The sequence below is a fragment of the Lepidothrix coronata genome, unplaced genomic scaffold, assembly GCF_001604755.1.
Source record: "Lepidothrix coronata isolate B3197 unplaced genomic scaffold, Lepidothrix_coronata-1.0 Scaffold94, whole genome shotgun sequence".
NCBI classification, from domain to species: Eukaryota; Metazoa; Chordata; class Aves; order Passeriformes; family Pipridae; genus Lepidothrix; species Lepidothrix coronata.
Genome location: NW_016690274.1, coordinates 2,957,902 through 2,979,879, shown reverse-complemented (window position 1 = coordinate 2,979,879; position 21,978 = coordinate 2,957,902). Strand labels below are relative to the sequence as shown.

Below are 21,978 nucleotides of genomic sequence, written 5' to 3'. Positions count from 1 at the left end.
TAGATTTGCTTTTAAATATGTCCTGGTTTCGGCTGGGATAGAGTTAATTTTCCTCCTGATCGCTGATACAGCGCTGTGTTTCAGATGTAGTATAATAATAATAATAATGGCCAGTCTTCGCGAGCGAAGATTTGGGAAAGGTCATTAACCCTTCGAGCCTGCGCAGTGGATTTTTTAGGTGAGACCCAGCGTGCGCTGAACTGAGCCCACCCTTTAATCCTGAGGTTCATCTGCCGGGGCCGAGTGAAACTCGGACAGTGGCAGTGAGGGTCTCAGAACGTAGGTTTGTTTAGAGTGACCTTCTCTTAGATGGATTGCCTCACAGGGCTAACGAGCTCCATCTGCCCGGGGGGCCGGGAATCGAACCCGGGTCGCAGCGGTGAGAGTCCTGCACCCTAACCACTAGACCACCAGAGGCCCCAAAAAAGGGGAGGGGGCACCCGGATAAGAATGATGTGGATAACAGATGTTTTAGTCGTGCTTACTCCAAGTCAAGGACTTCTCAGTCCATGCTCTGCCAATGAGCAGGTGCACGAGAAGCTGGGAGGGAGCACGGCCAGGACAACTGACCTAAACTGGCCAAAGGGATATTCCATATCATGGAACATCACTCTCAGTATAGAAACTGGGGAGAGTTGGCCATGAGGGACCATGAGGGACCAATTGCTGTCCAGGGATGGGCTATTTAATCTTGTTTTATTTCAATTATTAATGTTACTAAGAGATAAATTATTATTAACTCAACCTATGGGTTGAGTTTTACCTTTCTTTTATTCCAGTTGTCCTCGTCCCACCTTGGAGGCTGGGGTGGGGTGTATATGTGACCAAGTACTGCCTGGTACTTATTTGCTGGCTGGGGGTAAACCATGATAATATGTCCAAGTGACACACTCATTCTTCTGACAGATTTCTACCCGTATAGAAATAAATACAGTATTTTTTTTTTTACCAAATAGCATGTTAAATCAAATGGGAGGACACAGGTACTTCCTTTCTAGTATTTCACTTGAGACCTAAACAACAATGCAATAAAAGGTTCAGAGGTTAGTTGTAAAATGAACTAAAGGCTGACATAGCTATCTTCACAGTTGTCATTTCAGAGGATGAGATTATTTGTCCAGCCACTGCACTGCAGTAAGGGACTTTCTCATAAGCACTTTTACAATCTGATTTTCTGCTGCATTTTTTCTTGATGCTGCTAATGCTGCCAGCTCTTAGAGGTTCTATCAGGTGGACTTAGCAGAGGCTTGGACAAAGTTTCACCTGTGTTACTGCAGTTTGCCTGCTAAGGGCATCTGTCAGATTTCTTCTATACAGCATTCTTGAGTTCTTCATCGAGTCTGCTATGCTGTTTTGTAATCCCTCAGATGTGATATGAAATTAATGATATTTTATATGCTTCATGCATCATTTGAACTTTCAGTTGAGATTAACTTTTTTTTCCATATTTACGTACAGCAGAATCCAACACTGAACATATTCAAAAAGCTGGATTCTATTGTAGTCTACCATACTGCAAGCCTTAAAACAGCTTTGTTGCACACAGCAGTAGCATTATTATTCTACAGAAGCAAATACCTCTGGCACCCTGTATTGAACTGATAGCAGCAATTCTGCAAGTCACTGTCAACTCCCAGGGTATTTTCAGCTAATTTTTGTAACACTTGTGAGAAACATCAATAGGCAGCCTCAGAATACAGCTACAGACCAGATAGCTAAAAGCTGAAGAGATAACACTTTGAGATTATCAAAAAGTTTTATTAGGCAAATATTACTGTTGGTTTCTTTGTGATTTCTGTGTGTATTTTTTATCTTGTGGTTTTGGATGCTTTCTTTCTTTGCTCAGGATTGCTTGTTCGAAAGCATTTGTGAAGTATTAAGGAGAATAGGTTGGACATAGAGGCTTATTTTAACTTAGAGGAAAAAAAGAGCCACAGTTTTTCTTCCCCGCCCTACATTTTTTTAAGAAAATGTTGGCACCATATATGATGGAAATGAGAGCTGTGATGGATTTAGGGCTGCTCTGTAAACCTTTAAATATATTCTCTATGCTTGATCACTATGAAAGATGTGCACTGTGTTAGTGCACTGTTTCAGTGTAATAGCAGATTTAAATAAATATAAAAAGGAGGAAATAAACACCAGGAGAAAATATGCCTCATCTAATATTTCTGAGATTTTCAAAAAGAATGTAAAGTCTAGATGAAGCTGACTCCTGTAATTGGATCCAAACATATTAGCTGAGACAACAAGGAGCATCTGTGGATTATCCTTAAATATGGCTAAAGCTAGGAGAGTAAGTGAAAGGGAAGAAAACTCTGAAAGCATGCCTACCTCTCTGGCAGAGGTTAGGAGGCTGAAGAACAAAGGCACTCACTAGATCAGTGGTTGTACTAGGGCAGGATAAAGCTAATTCTGCCCTCGATTTGCTGATAATCTGCTTTCCTCCAATTATCATTGAACAATATTTAAAGAAAGTTGTTTGGAGATGCCAAAACAATATTTACAGCTAGTAAGAATTCCTGGAGTTTTGCCCAGTTCAGTCCCCTGAATGAATACAGTTGCTATGCAAGGTCCTGCAGAGCAGATGTAACAGCAGAGGGCCCTGAGTGCATTCGTAAGCTTCACTGGCCCTCAGCTGGGCTCCAATGGGTTCTGGGGCACCCTGCTCTTGGCCTGAGCTGTGTTGCAGAAGGGCCTGTGCCCAGCCACGTTGCCCAGACTTGGTAACTGGCTTGACTTAGGGCCTGACTTGTCATTTTGCTTGATGGCAAAACCATTACTGTCCCCAGCCCTGCACTGTTTGCCTCGCTCAAACACTGTGGAATGGTGTCCTGCTGTGTAGTGTTGTCATCCCTGGCTCACCTTCTCCATGAAGGAAGGCTTACCTTCCTTTATGGAGGGGTCCCAGTTCTGCTGCTTCCTAATGTGGAAAGTCACTGATGTGACTGAGTCTTTCTCACCTCCTCTTTGAGTGCAGAGCTGGGAAAATAATGTAAACTGCTGAAATGGTAATACAAAATGAAGGTACGCACCAAACTGGCTTGAGCTTACAGGAAAAGAAATGAGATGAAGGAGAGCCATTAAATTAAAAAACAGAATGGAAGCAGTGAGAGGAGTAAATGTAGGTGTAGAAGCCAATTAGTGTGGGGTTTGGGACATAACTGCGGAAATATTCAGCAGGAACATTTCACAGGGAAATTTCTGCTTGTGGTATATATATGCAGAAGCAGATGGGATCAGACAGTGATGACCAACTTTTCAAATTCTTTTTAAATTCAAAGAATTAAAAAAAATTCTAATGGGTTCATGAGGTGGGAGGGAAGGGATAAAACAGAAATAGCAGCATGGAGGGGTTTATATATAACCCTATGTAAGTACAGCCAGGGGATTGAGATGTGGGTGAACGAGAAAGAGCCAACATGCTTACAGTTAGTGGGATCTTCATGTCAGAACAATCAAGTGATGGCCCACTCTGGCTGCTAGCATTCCTCTGCCTCTTCCCTAAGAGAAGCATCCATGCAGCAGCTCCCTGGAGAATCCAAGGAGATGGCTGTACCTGTGGAAGACGGAGGTGCCTGCAACTGACAGTGGGCATCCAGGGACCAAGATGCTCACACTGATCTGGACAAGTGAGGGGGAGTAGGATACAGAAATACTGAGTGTCAGAGCAAATGGAGAGGTTCCACATGAATAATGATACAAATAATTTTTTAATTTCTGCTTGTATTATACTCTAGTGTAGAGTGCCTATGTTCCTTTTAGTTTCATCTCAATGGATGTGCTCCTAATAAGTTTAAAAAAATTGATTAATGGCCTGGGATTATAAAATAGAAAGAGTTAGAGACACTCATGTTTGTTTACTGCATAAATGGGTGCATCCTGCCACTACTGGTGTATGTTAATTTCCCAGGGCCCTTTCAGGCAACTTGGCTTATCTTAGAGCTCCTGGAAACCTGCCAAGCCAAATGCTGTTTCCTTCACACATGCCTGGTATCCATCCAAGACACCCCAGATATCGCTAAGGAAGGCCCACACTTGTTTTAATTCTCTGAATAGTTCTGTCAACAACATAACCAAGAGATGGCCAATGGGTACCTTCAGTCAGAAGGCAACTGGGCAAGTCTGCAGGTTCCTAAGAGATAAAGATGGGCTCTTTCTTGGTGCTCTGTGACAAGCCTAACCCTAATTCAGGCTGGTCCTAGTAAGTGGTGTCAGTTTATATGTAAATGGTTTCTATAGTGTTTCTGGTCTCCCAAGGGGGGTAAGTATCCTTGGAATGCTTTTAAACATGGGCCAGCTAGTTTCTTGCCAACAACCTCTCTATGTGAGAGCAATGCAGTTTGCTTGCATCTGACAGCAGAAAGTGTCTTTTGCATTTAAAACAATTAAGTATTTCTGTGCATGTGCTTTTACAATGTCTCTCTGTTCTCTGTACTTGCTGCCCTTTGGGAATTCCTCTAACTCCATGGCTTCTTTCCTCCCAGCCCACTGGATGTAACAGGGAGACCTTTTATATTCTAGGGCAGGCTGGGAGCCTCTCACAGACTGTAGAGCAGTTGTTAGATCATGCTTAGGAGAAGCTAGATGGAGAACACAGAACACAGCAGTGGATCTGTCTCCAAGATTAAAAAAACCAGATGGGAAACATCTGGGAAGTCTATGGATGGGCTCTGGTGTATGCATTGAGCAACTGCCAGATTTGCTGCGGACTGACTGCGAGCTAGGGAAGCAGATTCCCACCTTCACCTCATTTTCTTCACCTGAACCAGCAATGATTGGATGAAATATATGTGTTGTGTGGAGCTGGAACAGGTTCACCCCTCCCAGCCAGTACGGGCTCTCTCACAGATGTTATATGTGTCTCCCACGGTGTTATGTTAGGCTGTGTGTCCTTGTATCAGAAATGCTTTTAAGAAACAATATAATACTTGAAATTATACCTGCTGGATGATATCTCATTTTCTCCAGTGTTTATACAATTTAGGCCCTGCCTATTCATAGTTATGTATCGCTACTCTCATGTTTCAAAAGCCAAGAACTGAAAACCCTGCTGTCTGGTACCAGACAGATGACATACCTGTGCTGATGCACCCGGTTAAGAGAGGAAGTACTGTAAAATAGCATTCCTGGGCACGTGGAAGCCCATTTGCAGAGAACAAATGCAGAAGTCACAGCACTGACTGTAGGTTCTCCGAAATTGCAATGCTTTCCCTTGAGAACAATAGACTTATATATACATAACAGGTGGCAAAATTAATCCTTAAGGAGTTTTGGAGTAGCCAGGAACACCACATGATTGTAGGAAGTGAATCCTATGGTTTTCTGTATTATGCTACAGGCTGTGGGAGGAACCAGAGGTGCTACTTTTCCCTTAAGATTGCGACTTCATCGTGGCCTGTGCTGGGACAGAGTAAATACCCCATTGGAATCATCAGTTTGGCATTTACTAAATTCCGAGCTATTGACCTGGACGCCTTTTGAAAAGAATTTTAATTTGCAACTTCGTCCTGCGCCGTCGGCATCAAGCCAGTAGATGCTCTTGTGGAACACCAGTACTTTGGCAGCGTTTAGCCAACACACGCCGATGCCAACTCTCCGCAACCTACTCCCCCGCCCCAATTTCGGCGCAGTTTTCCGGCTGCTCAGTCCCAGCCCTCCGCCCGTCCTCGCTGCCGCCTCACGGGGGAGACACCTGCAGCCCGCCGCTCGCGCGCCCCCTGACCAATGGCAGCCTCCAACACGTAGGCCTGGCTCGCGCGGGCTGCCCGGGGCCAATAGGCGCGCCCCATGCAAAACAGTGCGCCGGGGGACACCGCTGATTGGCTCCGTCGCAAGGGCGGCAGGTCGCGCCGCGAGGCTGGCGGGGCCGGGATGGGCCCGCTGGCCCCGACAGCGCCTTTTTCGGTGCCCGGCGTGTGCCGGCCTGTGCTACGGGAGCGGACAAGGCAGAGGCGGGGACGGCGGTTGTGTACCGAGGTCCCGCTTCGCTATCTCATTCATTAACACAGCTCCTAAGACCACAAACTCCGCGCCCCTAGATCCGTTCCGTCCCGCCCCGCCGCCGCTTCTGGAGCGAGGGCGGGACCGGGGCCGCCAGCACGGGATCCGCAGCCCCGGCAGCCAAACCCGCGTAACCGAGAGCGGCCGCTGCGCATCCCCACCCCCGCCCGCCCCCGTGTGCAGGGATCTCCCCACGCGCGCCCCCGGGCGCGGTGGGCGCGCATGCGCGAAGGGCTGACCGCGGGCCGGGAGCGGCGGCGGCGGCCAGGGCATGTCGGGCGCGCGGGGCGGTGGGCGCGTGGCCCCTCCCCTCGGCGAGCGCGCGGCAGCAGCAGCAGCAGCGGGAGGAGGAGGCGGCGAGGAGGCGGCGCCTGTGTCGGCGCTGGAGGTTGTGTCCTTCCTGGGGAAGCTGTTGTGCGCAGTCGCGGCGCTGAAGGCGGCTCTGTACCTGCTCCGCAGAGTGTGCCTAGCGATGGCCTGGAAGTCGGGCGGTGCCAGCCACTCCGAGCTCATTCACAACCTCCGCAGTGAGTCCTGGGGCGGGGGCGCGGGCGGGCGGGGCCCCTGGGCCGCGGCGTGCCCGTTACCGGCCGCCTGGTGACCGTTACCGGCCGCGCGCTCCCGCGGCGTCGGCCCGCCCCGCCGCCAGCTGTCACAGGCTGTGAGCGGCGGCGCCCGGCTGGGGGTGTGTGTCTGTGTGTCCTCGTGTGTGTGTATGTCCGGCCGGCATGTCCGTGTGCCCGGGCGGGGGTGTGTGTGCTCAGGCGGCGGGCGGTGTCGCAGGGCGGGCCGGGCTGTTGTTGCGGGAGGCGATGCGGCGGGCGGGGCGGCGCCGCTGGCGGTCCCGGAGGGGAAGCGCCGTGCGGCTGCCGCGGACGTTCTCAGCCCGCCGCCTCCCCCCTGTCCCGGCCCCGTTCCCACCGCCTCGTCCCCGGCTGTCTGAGCTGAGGCCGGGCCGCGGCGGCTGCGCCGGAGGGCTCACGATCCCCTGCACGCACCGGGATCGCGTCCGTCTGGCTTCGCTGCGGGCGGCGGGAGTGGCGGTGTCGGAGGGTGCCCTCCGCTCTTGCAGGCCACGGCTGAACGCAGCGGGAGCCGCCCGGGTTTGGGAAAGGCGCCCAAGAGGCCGAGGGTGTTTGTGTAGGGGGAAAGGGGCGTGTGACAGCCATCCTCCCCGGGCGGGGTCTTAGGTGCTCGCTGCTGGCCCCAGCCCCGAGTGGCTCCTCCGGGACTGCGAGGAGAGGAGGGCAGGAAAGCTGTCGGGGTTGCGGACTCGCGTTGTAACAGCTGAGGTTTGAGGTGGCTGCCGGGGACTGGGCGCTCCTTGTCCTTATCCAGGACAAGTGTGCTGTCCCCGTGCTGAACGTGGAAAGTGTTGGGCGGGTGCTTCTTCGCCAGTGTTCTTCGGTACATCCTGAAGTATGCAGGTCCAGAGAGGACAGGGCGTTAACACCTTCTCTATTTGGAGCTTCCGTTTTTCATATCAGCATCGGATTAACCTGTTTTAGGTACACTTGTAGTGTCTCTCTTCTTTACTCCTGGCCTTTTCCCTTCCTCTCCTCAAGTCCGCGTCCTAGACATAAAAGGATGTGGATTTGGGGCCTGTATTATGGCAGTTGTCTCCTAGTTTAGTGATGCTGAAAGACCACAGACAACTTCACCTGTGTGACCTCCTCATTATTCTGGAGTCATAAGAGAATCACCCTACTTGTTTTCTCCAGTCTGCTTTTGTTAGATCCTCTGATCATGTGGTCTTTTCCAGTATTTTCTTTTGAGAACTGTTCCATCCAGCACAGCAATATATGCTGAAGTGACTTTCAGTTTCACTGTAAAAACTGCTAATTGCTGTACAGTTTCACTGTAAAAATCTGTTTAATAAATAGATAATAACTACTTATAAGAGTTGTAGTGTATTTTTTTTGTTTTGTTCTGCAACTGAAAGGCTAGAAATACTGTTTTAGTGAAATATTGTTCTCCTACATAGTCGGGGAAAAACTTTCTGACATAAAAATCAATGTTAAACTCCAAAATATATACAAAAAGTGAGTATTGCCAGAATTGTCTACGGCTCTCAGAACCTGAAGGCAAAACCAGTTTCTTTGTTGCAAAAGACAATGACAGTGTTTTTCAACACATGGAAACTGTTTTGGGCTTTGCAAATAATAATAATAATGAAAAGGCTAAAAACCATTGTAGTTAGTACACAGCAACAGTAGTATGGAAGCGGAAAGTAAAATAGAAGTGCTTAATATTGTAATCTCACAGTATTCAGTGATGGTAATTACCTGAAAAATTACAATCTGTAATTTCTCCCTCTCTGTTTTGCATATGCATGCCAATATGTTTTGAGGGGTGTTAAACAGTGAATTGGCAATAAAATGTTGCGGAAACGCAGAGGCTTTTGATCTTGCAGCAAGACTGTGTTGTCAGCCTCGGTGGGACTCTGGTGATGGTGTAGGGCTGTATCAGTGCAGAGCAGTTGCTGAATTAAGATCATAATTTTTAAACTAGAGTTCCTCAGGGAAGATGATGCCTTGTTGCTAAAGTTGGGAACAGATTTAGAAGAAAGTACTGTTTTATATGATATAATTCTCCCAGATGTTTTAACAAACTTAAAAATCATTGGTTACAGAAAGACTAAAATGCTCCAGAGGGTTTCTTTTGAGTAGCAGATCTCTCAGTGTACTTTTCTCCCCTCTGAAACCAGCTACATAGCATAGCATTTCTAGCATTTTATGCTAGAATTGAGAATAAAAGGCAGATGAGGTTGGTTTGATGTTGTCCAGTGTTTGTCTTGTGCATAATTTAGTAACTGAGTGTGTAATTTAGTGTATAATTTGCATAACATAAAGGAAATAATGCAGGCTGTAGTGACAAAGTATGTTTTCTTCTGCACCAAAGCCTGGTTGAGTGGGTCCTGCTCATGCTCGTATGCCACAATTCTTCTCCTGACTGTTTTTGTAGAATTGCTTGTGAGGGAGGGTGTGCTTTAAGACTGGGTCACTTTCTCATTACTTATGAAACACCGAGATTTAAACTTCTCAGTGTCTGTAAGCTGTTCTACTCTTACGGTTAGAGAAGCAGTGAACTTTGTTATGGGTATAAGAGGGCTGGGAAGAATGGGAACTTCTTAAACTGGTTTTGCTTCCAAATAAAAATATAATTGAAGACTACTGTAGGCTACATATCCTTTTCCTCTAAAACAGCTATAAAGATTATTCTTCACTGTAAGTTGTTATTGACAGTTACTAATGTTTCTGTCTTGTGACAATAAAGTTCTCTAATTTCATGGAACTGTGTTGACATTTGCTTATTGGTCACTTCACTGTTGCATTAACTATAGAAATAACTTCTCTGTAGTGGTACGACCATTCTGTTAGAGCAGTGAGAAGTGATTTTGAGTATTTGCAATGCAGATTTAGGCAAGATAACCATCATCTTTGCTTTCATGTCTTAAAAGGGACAAACTAACAAAGAGGGCCCTGGAACTCTGCATATTTTTCAGTGCGTGCTTAGGGAGAAATGACTAAAGAATGTTGTGTGACATTTTGTTGTTCTGATTTTTAGCTTCTTGTTGCATTAGAAACATGTTCTTACACTGTTAATTTACGGCATCATAGATGCATTTGACATACACAAAATAAACTTGTTTCAAATGCACTCTTCACAGCAAAAATGCTGTCCTTGAATGTGCTGTTGCCATGAGGTGTTCAGCTGTGTTGTTTCCCAGTCATTCTTGAAAGTACTTATAATTTTTTAAAAATTATTTTTAAAAATTCTGAAGGTTTGATTCTTTCTGCATTAAAGCTACTTATAACAAATATTTTTCACCTTTACAGAGTAATTATTTCAATATTTGCTTCTCCCTAACTGAAAATAGTTGAACATGTGCTTTCATACTTGAGCAAACTTTCTCCCTAAAATATATTTAAATTAAGATCTTTTAGCAGACAACATTTCTAGGAAGCTATCTAAATGCAGGTTACTGTAGGGATAGAAATCATGCTAAATATAGAAATAATTGTCTGTGTTTAAATAAATGCCTCTGACAGGAATTTCTTTTTATTATGAACCTGCCATATAGGGATGCTGAGAAAGCAGGAAAAAATAATCAGTGAATTATTTACTGTAATCTTGCTTGGTTGAAGGTCTTGGGTTCTAAATCTGTATCTTTTTTTCTCTCTTCAGCTATCCACTGATAGTTCACTATTAGGTCATTTTGATCTCCTTCTGTCTTTCATCCTTGGGCTCTTGCCGAGTCCTGTTACTTTACACAGCAATATCTTCGAAATCAGCTTTTCTTTCCTACCTGCAGAACTGAAAAATTTGTTCCCTGTCTAATTTACAGTCCACCAAAGTCAATTAAGTTTCCTTATTGTACCTTTCTCCTCCAGTCAATTTGTCATGCTGCCGTATGATAATCTTGCTTTGCTTATTTCTCTGATCATATTATGCCAATGGTGTTATCACCACATATACTTGCTTTTGAATCCACATTTCGGTGAAAGTGAAGGTGAATTAACTTGCCTGTGGCTAAAGTGCTATGTTAGGTTGTTAACCATTTGTGGGCTCGTTTCCTGCACATTGTGTTATCTTCCTCACATAAACTTGTATCACAAAAGTTAGCAAGATACCACAAATTCCAGAGAATTTTGTGCCTCACTTGAGACCAGATCCTAATTTTTCAGTGTGAATGATGCTTCAAATCAGTATGTAGTATCAGTATGGTCAGGGTTTGAGAATTCCATTGTTAAACATGCTAAAGATATTTCTCCAAGTGTTTTATTACTTAGATGTTAAATTATTAAAAATGTCATCTTGGCATGCTTCCTCATGATGAAGGGTTATCTACAATGAATCTGCACCTTTGGTGCAGGCTTCTAGTTGCTGAGGACAAATCTCCTTGGGAACTGCCATGGATAGGAAGGAATTGGATATGGCATTGCTAAGCCTTAACCTACGTTCAGCAAGAGGTAAACAGTGGTTTTATTTTGTTTTATCCTGTCATATCTTTTCCCGTGGTTTATCCAAATCTCTTCTACATCTGTCTAATTTTGCTTGAGGAAGAGTAATGTAACTTGCATGAACATGAAAAAGGGAAATAATAATGGAAAATTAGACCTAAAAACCTCCTAACCCAAATTCAATGCCTCCACTGTACAAGCAGTTAGGCTGCCCGTTGTGTACATTCTGTGAACACCCTTTCCTTCAACATAAATATTGTATTGAGGCTTCAGTGACTAAGCATTGTAACTTATGGCCAGCTAGTGAAACCATTGGAAGAACTATTTTTTTTTAAATAAAAAACTGACACATCCACTGATATGTTAATCTAAAGTTTCTTAAGTTTAGTTCATATCTCAGGTGGCAGACATGAAATCTGATGGTATTTTTTGGAACACTGATTTTTAAAAAAATTTTTGAACAAGTAATTTGAATAATTGCCTAAAAGAGTTGCTGTGAGACTTTTTTATTAGTGATTTAAGTATTTGTTAGTGATTCGTCCATGTCAGTGAAGTGTTTTGAAGAAATTTCTACACCCTCGATCATTCAAGAGGCAGGCCTTTAAGTAAATCAAGACAACTAAACATCCCAGAAAATAGGAAATTATAACAGAAAGAAAAAAACCTAAACTTAAAAAAAATTTATCCCATTTGATCCGTGTGTAAATTAAAACTATGTTCTTAACTGGTTCTTTGTTGTTGGCACATTTTTTTTCTCTTGATGTTAGACATGGTGTCAATATAATGTTAAAAACATACCCATATGTTCCCACAACCCCCTAAAATTGAGTGCAACAAAGTTCTAGTCCTTGGTCATCCAAGAAAAAAAGAGGGCATGTTTTTGGCTGGTTATTTACATCACAATTCTTTATAATTAGTAATTTTAATTAAAAAGTGTTTAGTTCTTTTGCTTGATTGAAGATATGTTTTTATTTTTGTCTCTGGATATAATGGTATGATACAATTTTCTTCCTGGTGATCTGAATCTGCCTAATAATGCATAGCAAAATTAAAATAATTTTGCAAGTCTGTCAAAAACAGGGCATTACTGTTGCATGTGGGCATTTTAAAAAGATGGCATCTTCTATAGTTTAGTTTTAATATAACTCTAAGCTTGTCTTTTAATATTACTGTTTCTTTCATCCTGATGTAGTATCAAGAGCTCACTAAGACCTGTTGGAAAGCTTAGAAAGAAATGCATAATGTTCGTTTTCTTTTGAATGATTGTTTCTGTGAATGTAATATCTCGAAGTCATGTTTCTTAATACTACATAACACTTTAAGTAAATAAATTACTTGATTTTTCTTAGGATCTTCATTTCATTAATGTTTTTAATTTTGATTTAGATTACCAACATTTGGCAAAAACTGAGTAAACTCTTTCAAAGACTAAGACCAGTACAATTTTGCAATGACATCTCTCCTGGAAGGGCTGACTTATGTTTTAAGACTTCAGAACCTGATTATTTCAATATTGGATTTGAACACAAAATATTTTTAAATGCTTGCACTGTTGAAATCTTAAAGAGATGGTCAGGCAAATATAACTTCAGAAATTCTTCATAATTTCTGCTGCTGTAACAGCTCTGTGTCATTTTGTCCCAACAGTCAGGGTTATGTTCAGGGTTATGGTCTTCCTCAGCTTTTGCATAGTATTAGTGAAACCACTTTTATAATAATAGGCTGTTTGTGTGTTCTGGCTGCTGGTCTTGACATCATTGGCTTTTCTGAAAACAGATCAGCAAAGTGCATGGAATCTGCTCAGTAAGGTGTGAGATGTGCATCATCTGCCTTTCTTTACAGATCTGCTAAAGCTGTAAGTAGTTCTGCCTCAAGCCTTACTGTGAAGAGAGTTCCTTGTCTGTCTGTCCTATCCAGTTAAGTTTATCTTTAACCTCTGCAACAATTTTTAATTATTACTGATGGTTGTTACCACTTTATATTGAACTTTGCAGTTTTGACATTCAATGTGATGTGTAATTGAAGTTCAGCCCTCTGAAATGTAAATGAATCAAGGAGTGCTCAGAGGTGAAGTCTCCCTCATCTGCACATGCTTGTTAAAATTCATTGGAAAGTGCGGTTCTATGTTTTTGCGTGCTGAACCCAACCTTAAAGTCACTTTCTTCTTTCATGTACTCCCCAAAGTTTCTTCATTCAGCTGCTGATACAGATTTAGACAAAATCAATATAACCATTTTGATTGATGTGAGTACATTACATAGATGACTTCTATGATAAAGCTGTGTGCTGAAGGGCTATGCTAGTAGGCCTTTCTCCTCCCCCAGAGAAGGAAATGGTTAATACCAACTTTGCAACATTGGCCTCCAGTACAAGGGAGCAATACAGCTGTGGTTAAATATGTCTAAATTAGTTACCTGCAGACCTTCAGATCCATGAAAATTAGTAGAGAACTTGTATCTGTTATACCAAAATGGACAGGTTGTTTTTGAAGATGATTCTTTTCAAACAGGGAAGGAATACTCCCATAAAGTACAAGCGAAATTTTGAGAGATAAGTTTGTATTTAACTGAATCTTGAGGCTGTATACTAGTTTGTTGTGTTGAACCAAGCTCATGGTTCCCATGTTGTTTTACCTCTGCATATTTTGAGTAGCATTGAAATGGTAACTGACATTATTACTATTATTATTATTATTATTTCATTATCTATTATCTGCCACTTTCGGATTTTCATGGGGTTTGATCTTCTTGTTTAATTTCTGGACTCTAAGGTTAGCTCTGATGGATCCTTGCTTTCCTCAGTCCTTCTGTCATTGTGTTTCTGAACGACAGACTTTCAACTGATTCCTTCCAGTTAGTTGTATGCAATGTCCTGTTTGAATAACGTATTATTGTGAATCCCAGTGATAACAAGTGGGCAGCTGAATGTTTGAGGCAGATAACTCTTAAATTATCAGCAAAGCACAAGAGGTTTGCATGTATGAGCAGTTTAAAAAAAACTTGTTTGCAAACACCTACTTTCAGTTTCTTTAGCACAAAGAGCTTTGTATGTTTTAGGGTCAGTATCCTTTAATACATCTTGGGGTGCTGATGCATCACTTCTTGTTCAAAGTGCTTTCTTTGGGTTCATGCTTTAGAGTGAAATCTTCCTATGCTCGTTACTGAAATAAAATTCAATTAACTTAATCACATTCTTTCCCATCTTTTTTTTCTTCCTCTGCCCACACAAAAAGACCCTGACTTTAAAAACGTCAGTTGATCAGGTGCTTAAAACCAACTAACTTCACATAGCTTGCAAATCAAGATGTGGTTCTGTTCCAACCCACTCTCCTCTTGAAACTTGCTCTCTAGTTTGCATGGGTCAGATGGAGACTGTCATTTGACACTGTCCCATACCACATCCTTGTCTCTAAACTGGAGAGGCATGAATTAGATGGATGGACCACTCACTGGATAAGGAATTGGGTGGATGGTCACACTCAAAGAGTTGTGGTCAATGGCTCAATATCCAAACGCAAACCAGTGACGAGTGGTGTCCTCAGGGCTTGGTGTATAGACTGACGCTGTTTAACATCTTTCATGAGTGGGATCAAGGGCACCCAAGCTCTGTGGTGCAGTCAACATGCTCAAGGAAAGGGATGGCATCCAGGGGGACTTGGCCTTGAGAGAGGGGACTGTGTGAACCTCGTGAGGTTCAACAAGGCCAAGTGCAAGGTCTAGCATCTGAGTCAGGGTAATCCCAAGTACAAATACAGGCTGGGAGGAGAATGGATTGAGAGCATCCATGCCAAGAAGGACTTGGGGGTGCTGGTGGATGAGAGGCTGCACATGACCCGTCAATGTGCGCTTGCAGCCAAGAACCAAAATGTATCCTGGGCTGCATCAAAAGCAGCGTGGCCAGCAGGTCAAGGGAGGCGATCCTGCTCCTCTGCTCTGCCCTTATGAGACCCCACCTGTAGTGCTTCGTCCAGCTCTGGGGTCCTTAATATAAGAAGGACATGGATATATTGGAGCAGATCCAGAGGAGGGCCACAAAGATGGTCAAAGGGGTGGAGCACCTCTCCTGTGTAGACTGAGAGAGTTGGGGTTGTTCAGTCTACAGAAGGGGAGGCCCTGGAGAGACCTCATTATAGCCTTCCAGTACCTGAGGAGGCCTACAAGAGAATTGGAGAGGAACTTTTAACAAGAGCATGTAGTGATAGGACAAGTGGGAATGGTCTTAAGCTGAAAGAGGGCAGGTTTAGAATTGATACTAGGATTAAATTCTTTACCATGAGGGTGGTGAGGCAGTGGAACAGGTTGCCTGTGAATGCCCCATTCCTGTAAGTGTTCCAAGCCAGGTTGATGGGATTCTGAGCAACTTGGTCTAGTGGAGGGTGTCAATGCCTATGGCAGGGGATTTGCAACTAGATGACCTTTAAGGTCCAAACCCAAACCATTCAATGATTTGTAATCATAGAGTAATCTTGAGTAATTACTTGAGTAATTTTAATCTACTTGTTTTAGTCTTTTATAACATACTGTTATGATGTGCTTTGCATCATGCTTTATGACATCTGTATGATTTAGAAATATCACTGTTTTCCTGAAAATTCATGTTCATAAGTGAAGTATTCTGCAGTGGTTATGGAGAAAGTAATGTAAGAAGAAACTGAACTATGTGCATGCTGATGTAGTCCCACAGTAAATGGTTTTTGGATCTGTAAGAGTTTTTTTTGTGGTTTTGTGGGTTTTTTTGTTTGTTGGTTTGTTTTGGGTTTTTTTAGTTGTTTTTTGGTTTTTTGGGGGGGTTGTTGTTTGGTTTTGATTGTTTTGTTTTGTTTTGTTTTTTTTTGTAAAGCCAGCAACAGGACATGTTTGAGTAGGTGTCATAGTTTGTATAGGAAGCTTGTGTGCTGGATCTTATCATGTGGCAATGACACATCCTCTTTTCTGGTCTGGAAGCCAGAGTTGGTGTAAGTGTTGACTGCTAGTATCTTATGGTTTGGTTAGAAATGTGTTTGATCAACAGTCAGGATACCGTCAGGTTCCTTGAAAAATAAGCACTTTAGTAATTCATTTGTTGCTAAATAAAAGGTAAAATAAAAAAATAGGTTGTTTACTTGTTACAAGTTTGTGGTGTCTTTTCAGACTCTTCTTTCCTTGCTTTCTGACAGCCAGCTGCCCAGTTTCACAGGTTTCACTGTTTTCATGGTGTTATTTGGGGAAAAGAAGCATACCAGAGTGAGTTTTCAAAACATGCTCCAGTTATGTCAAGTTGTCATTGACAGAGCCTCTGTGCAGAGTAACTCCTGAACTTGGCAGGCAACGCTCCACTCTTTAAGTAGTTACTTTTCGGCTTCAGCCCTTTGAAACTTTGGAGTTGTACTGATATAACTCTAATAAAAAATGAAATTACTTTTAAGTTATCAGTGTGTTTGTGTATTAACCTTTGCTCGTAAACACTTTATAATTTAATATCTGATTTGTTTCCAGTAAAGATTATCAGTCTTGAAACCCAACAGTCTCCTCAAGGAGAGTCTTGTGTGCATGTTATAACTGGAAAGGATATTCAACCTATATATATTTGTGAATTATTTTCTTGCAAGATATATCTTCCTTTTAAGATTTAGAAAGTGGTTTTTGTTGGCATTTTATTAATAATTAATTTATTGTTGTCATGGTTTTTTGGTAGACATGAAATTAGAATGTCTTCTATTATAGGCTTTTTAGGGGATATATTTGTTTTCTGAACTTGAATTGGAATTGGGTAGAGACTTGATCCAGACAGAATTAAGATCCTGGCAGCTGGTCATCTTCAGACTGACTGTTGCAGGAAGGAAAGGACTTTCATTGGAGTTCAGTACCTTGCATTTGCTATGTTTCTCTATATTCAGCCGTGAGAGTAAAAAAAAATCCTTTTGTTATCAATTACTGTTTAGTCAAGATAGACTTCACTGGTTAGGACTTGATTGCTTTTCTTAATTCTCACCTAAAATTTGCTGTTGTCCCCATTGTATAATTAGCAAATTTGAAAAGCAGACTTGATCTATGGGGGGATAGCTGGGAGGGTATGTTTTTTTTTTTTTTTGTGATGATGGAGTATTATTCAATGATTGAAGTAAATGGCTGAGATGAAATTCAGCTTCTCCCACAGATTCTGCTAGGGACTCTGAGTGTGGATAATTTGCTTAAATTCTTATTTACTAATGAAAAAGGTGATACTAATCAAAGATAGTCCAACAGTCAGCAAATCTCAGGAGTGTTTGCTGAATGAGAGCATCCTGAATGCTCAGAATGTGTAGAATATTAGTAGTTTCTGTTTTTAGGGGTTTCTCGGTCATTTTTGATCAAGTTGTATGTACATTGACTGAAATGAAGTTTTGTGCTTTGTTTTGCACACATATGCAGAGACAATCTCTGCCATAGAGCTCTTATACTCTGATTAAACAAGTTGGGGGAAGAATGGGTAAAATATGTAAGTAAAGTAGTAGAATGAAGGCAGAATAAAATTTTTAGAAGCTGAGAAGTGAATTTAGTTACTGATACTTGAACTAGAAAGATGACAGGAGTAGACGAAGGAGTGGCAGGTAAGGACTTCTGTAAAAAGAGGGAACAGATTATGAGTAGTGTGAAACAAGAGGTTTGGAAGAAACTTGCAGTCACAGCAGTACAGAGAAGGTCCTCTGAAAACTAGAGAAGGTTCTTGGCCTTACCATAGGGCCCTGCAGTTGCTCTTCCAAGCTGGAAGCTTAGTCTGTGTTTTCTGCATGTTTGTTTCCCCAAGCCACTAAAGGAAAAAGGAGATGGCTACCTATAGCTTCTAGAATGTGTGCATCTATCCACGAAATACACAATGTCAAGAAATAAATCACTATTTTAGATCTTTTCTGAGTGCTTCTCAGCTGCTGCTTTTTAACCTGTCTTCTGCCCTCCAGAACTTTTAGCTCTTCACTTTTGCTATATTCAGCTTTGCTTGTTCTTGTGCCTTTTTTTTTTTTTGAAAGTACATTTGTTTTAGAGATACTAATTTCTTACTGATACCTACTGAAACTCTAATTTTGATTGTTTTGTTTTGTTTTGTTTCAGTTTGCAGAATTGCTGTACAACTAATTCAACTAATTCCATGTGGTCAGGGAAACTTTTTTTCCTTACTATGTTATGTTGTCAGTGCCAGTGTGTCAATGGATTGATTTGTTTGTTTTCTTTTGAGTACAGTTTTGTTCAGTAAGTGAACTTGTAAACTGCTGCAAATGCCTGCTGTGTCAATTTAAAAACTTTCATTGAAATGATTACTTAGTATCCTCTAAGTGCTGTAGTATTCAGTTCTAAATGAAGTCAAAGCACAGGATATGTGTAATGTGTGTGGACTGTGAGGGGAGTTTTCTGGGACTTATTAGATACAGAAATACTTCTAAAAATTAATATTTTTTAAAAGGGATTGTTTTCCTTAATAGTAGTATATTCCTTTTGCAGTTCTATCTGATACTTTGTGTTCAGATCAAAAAGGAAGATAATCTTTGGGGTTATTTTGCTCTCTGAATTCAAGCCTATGTTATACGGGATAAATAAATCCTTGACACACATGGTAGATAAAAAGACAAGAAAATCCTGTCGTTAACAGGTGTAGTTGGGAGCACACTGTAAACAGTCAGGGAAGCCCAGTCCTGCGCACAGGTGTGTTTGTGTTGGTGGTACTTTTAAAACAAAACCACTGGTGCCACGTCAGGACAGTCTTACAAAACTCCATAATCTGATTTTTATGTTTTAGGTTAGATTCTAATCATAGTAAAATTACCTTTCTTTTTCCTTTAAAGTATAATTTTGCAAATAAATAGTTTTTATTTAAAGGAAGTAGTTAATAAAGCAATCCATCATTGAAATTTCAGTTATTTATAGTTTATACTGTCTTTTAATGCAAATAATTAATTTCTTCCATTTGTTTTCCAAAGTTTTCTGTTATTCGCAAAAGCCTCTTCAGAACTTCAAAAAATAGAATTATGATTGTTAAAAAAAAAAACTTATTGAAATTGCAGGGGAAAATGGCTGCACTGCACGGTGCTTCTGACATTTTACATGCATTTACGTTCACATTTTATTTTGAAAAGTGAGCAGAGAGTCAGAGTGTTTTGATATAAAAGCCTTGTGGCCTCAGTCTGCCCAAGCATTACAATTCTGATTCTGTAGGAGTTTCTTTACAAAAGGATTTTTTCTTTGCTAACGTAAGAGAAACAGATCTTGAAAATAAAATACTGAGCAAGGATGCTTCAGCTTCACATTCCTAACTTGCTTCTGTAAATTTTCCAATAATTACTTATATAGCTTCTTAGAAATACGAAGTATATCTTGTTTGGTGTGTAGAGTAATACCAATTTCTTACTGACTGTATTTTCAGGAATATCAGAGGTGTCCATGAAGTTCAGTTTTCTTGGGGGATAGATCTTTGCAAATGGTTTCAGAAAAGCATCTGTAACTGCTGGGAAAGTCTTGTTCAAAGTTCACTGGCTTAAGCATTGTTTGATCTGTGGACCACAGATATAATTCTAGTGTCACAGAAGAGTTTGGACTGGAAGGGAGCTTTAAAGATCATGTAGTCCAACCCCTGCCACAGGCAGTATGACATGGGTAAGAGTATTAGAGAGGGTAAGGTGGCATGATTTCTCACAATATTAGGAATATGTTAACGCATTTCACAGGCTCTTGCATGGCAGAAGATAATCAATGCCTTCAGTTTTATTTATTTTTTTGTTTATAGAAAATGGAATAATCAAATCAGACAAGGTATTTGAAGTAATGCTGGCTACAGACCGTTGCCATTATGCAAAATACAACCCTTACATGGATTCTCCACAGTCTATAGGTAAGAGCATCTTGTAAAAAGGATTGAGATTATTTTCATTTGCATAACTGTGGCTGCTTTTGTCATATATGCGCTAAGAATGTGAACATAATTTTTTAAATTTGGAAGCTTGTCTAGTTTTTTAATCAGTTTATTTGCCACCATGTAACTAAGCTTCAGTTTGTTATGGAATGCAATTGACATATTTGGATACATCAAGTAGAGAGATGTTCTTCAGACAGAATTAATATATGTAAATTTGTGTTTATTTTTGAAACCACAGCAATTTGTGGTGGTGCAGCTGATGTTGAAGTACTTAAAAATCATTTGCATCCAGTTGAGGACAGAAACAGTCTCTGTCTTTACAGAAATTATTCCATTGAGATCAATGCAGAGTTTCTTAAACCTTTTACATGAAATTTTTAAAATATGAAAATAGGCTTTAAATGGGAAAGTCTGCTGATAGGACACTTGTTTAGACTGTTGTTTCTCATCTAGATCCCAGTTTTTTCTTTCTAAGACAAGAGAATGAATTACATGAATGTACTAATTACTTGATTCTCCCCCTACCTTTAATAGAAGGTGGTGAGATCTGTGAATTTTATTAGGATTTTGCTAGTTGTGTCGGAAAATTCAAAAATATTTTAAGATACATTTATACTGAAATCTTGCGTATCTTCACAGAAACAAGTACAGGTGAGCGTTCCTGCGTTCCTCCGGGTTTTCTCCTAGGCATGTGCTGTTTGCAAAATACATGGGGTTATTCTTCAGAAGTTCTCTGGTCGCCACCACATCCAACTCCAATTAACAAAATCAGGTTTTTACAGAGGGGCTGAGTGGAAAAGGAATTACATTCTTCTGGGAGACATTGCTCTTCTGAATTTAACATACTTGATCAAGCTTAAGGCAGAATAGTGACAAAATGGAGATTGTAATTAAGATCAAGGATAAAACCTTTTTTCACCTGTCCAGAGTTGACATGGCATAGCTTTCAGCTGATGTACCTTAACTCACTTCTGAAGTACAGTACCTGTGTAAGTGTTGGGGTGTGTATGTCGTGCCCTCAATGAGAGTGACAATGAAGGCATTGCATTTTACAGTCAAGGTTATAAAGATTGTAAGGTTCCTGTCTGAGCAACGATCAACATGTTCTTCCATTCTCTTTTTTTATAGGTTTCCAAGCAACAATCAGTGCTCCACATATGGTAAGCTTTAAACCTAGAAGATTAGTATAGGTGATTTTATAGACATCCAAATGTTTTGAAATAAAATATTTATCCTAGCAAATAGGATAAGTGATTGAAGTGACATTCTGTGCCCACCCTAGTGGGAGGGCACAGAAAGTATTGATCAAGATTTTTCTTGGAGGTGTATAGTGATAGGATGAGGGGTAGTGGACAAAAAAAAACCAAGATGGGAAATTCTGCTTAGTTTTGGAGGTGAAAAAATACCCATTGAGGGTAGTTAAGCACTGGGAACAGGCTTTCCAGATTGTGGAAATTCTATTCTTTGATGTATAAAGAAGCTGACTGAAGAGGGCTCTAAACAGCCTAATTTAAATTGCCCCTCTATTGAAAGAGGACTGGACCACAGGATTTCCAGAGATCTTTCCAATGTAAATTACTCTGTAATTTATAAAATATAAGAACTCAGGAGCAGATAGCACTGATTTCTGTAGCATGCTACTGCTGTAATAGTGCCTTTAGTTCTTTGCACACAAAAAAATACATTGTATTGAGTGGTGGGGGTTTTGTGAAGTGGTTTGAGACCAGGATGAGTGTTAAAGTGGAGATTTCAGTACATAAATCTAACCCAGATACAATTTTCTTATGTTTCTTTATTTGAGATGAAAGCTGGGTAGAAGCATATGTTTTGGCCTTGCAATGTTTGGAAAGTGTCAAAACAGTAAAAGTCTGCTTCTCTGGAGTAAAAACTATGTAGTTGGCTTAGAATTTACTTAGTTATCGACATAAAAAATCAAGAATCTTGTAGAGAAATGTTAATTATATTATTAAAGGAAAGAGAAAAATGTACTGTGGCTAAGAGGAAAAGTAAGTATTAATTATGCTTTCAAAATTTTAATGCCCCTAAGTCATTATTTTTGATTCGTTGTGGGTGTACCACTGGTAGTATATGAAGTGTTAGAGCAAAAAGGAGATGTATCTTTTAAGTAAATGTTCTAACGAGGTGTGTT

General features: G+C 41.2%; 1 protein-coding gene across 4 annotated transcripts in view; it reads left to right on the top strand.

Annotated features, from left to right (window-relative positions):
• The first annotated feature begins 5,878 nt into the window (after positions 1-5,878).
• PCMT1 (protein-L-isoaspartate (D-aspartate) O-methyltransferase) overlaps positions 5,879-21,978 on the top strand; it is a 37,674-nt gene continuing 21,574 nt past the window's right edge. The window contains exons 1-3 of one of the 4 annotated variants that reach the window (XM_017822000.1): positions 5,879-5,979; positions 19,701-19,805; positions 20,958-20,989. In XM_017822000.1, coding sequence (XP_017677489.1) covers positions 19,739-19,805; positions 20,958-20,989 — 99 coding nt within the window. In that variant the 5' untranslated portion in view covers positions 5,879-5,979; positions 19,701-19,738. Of the gene's footprint in view, positions 5,980-6,274; positions 6,531-6,606; positions 6,689-19,700; positions 19,806-20,957; positions 20,990-21,978 lie in introns of those variants that run through there. The other 3 variants (XM_017821997.1, XM_017821998.1, XM_017821999.1) reach the window with 3 other exon arrangements.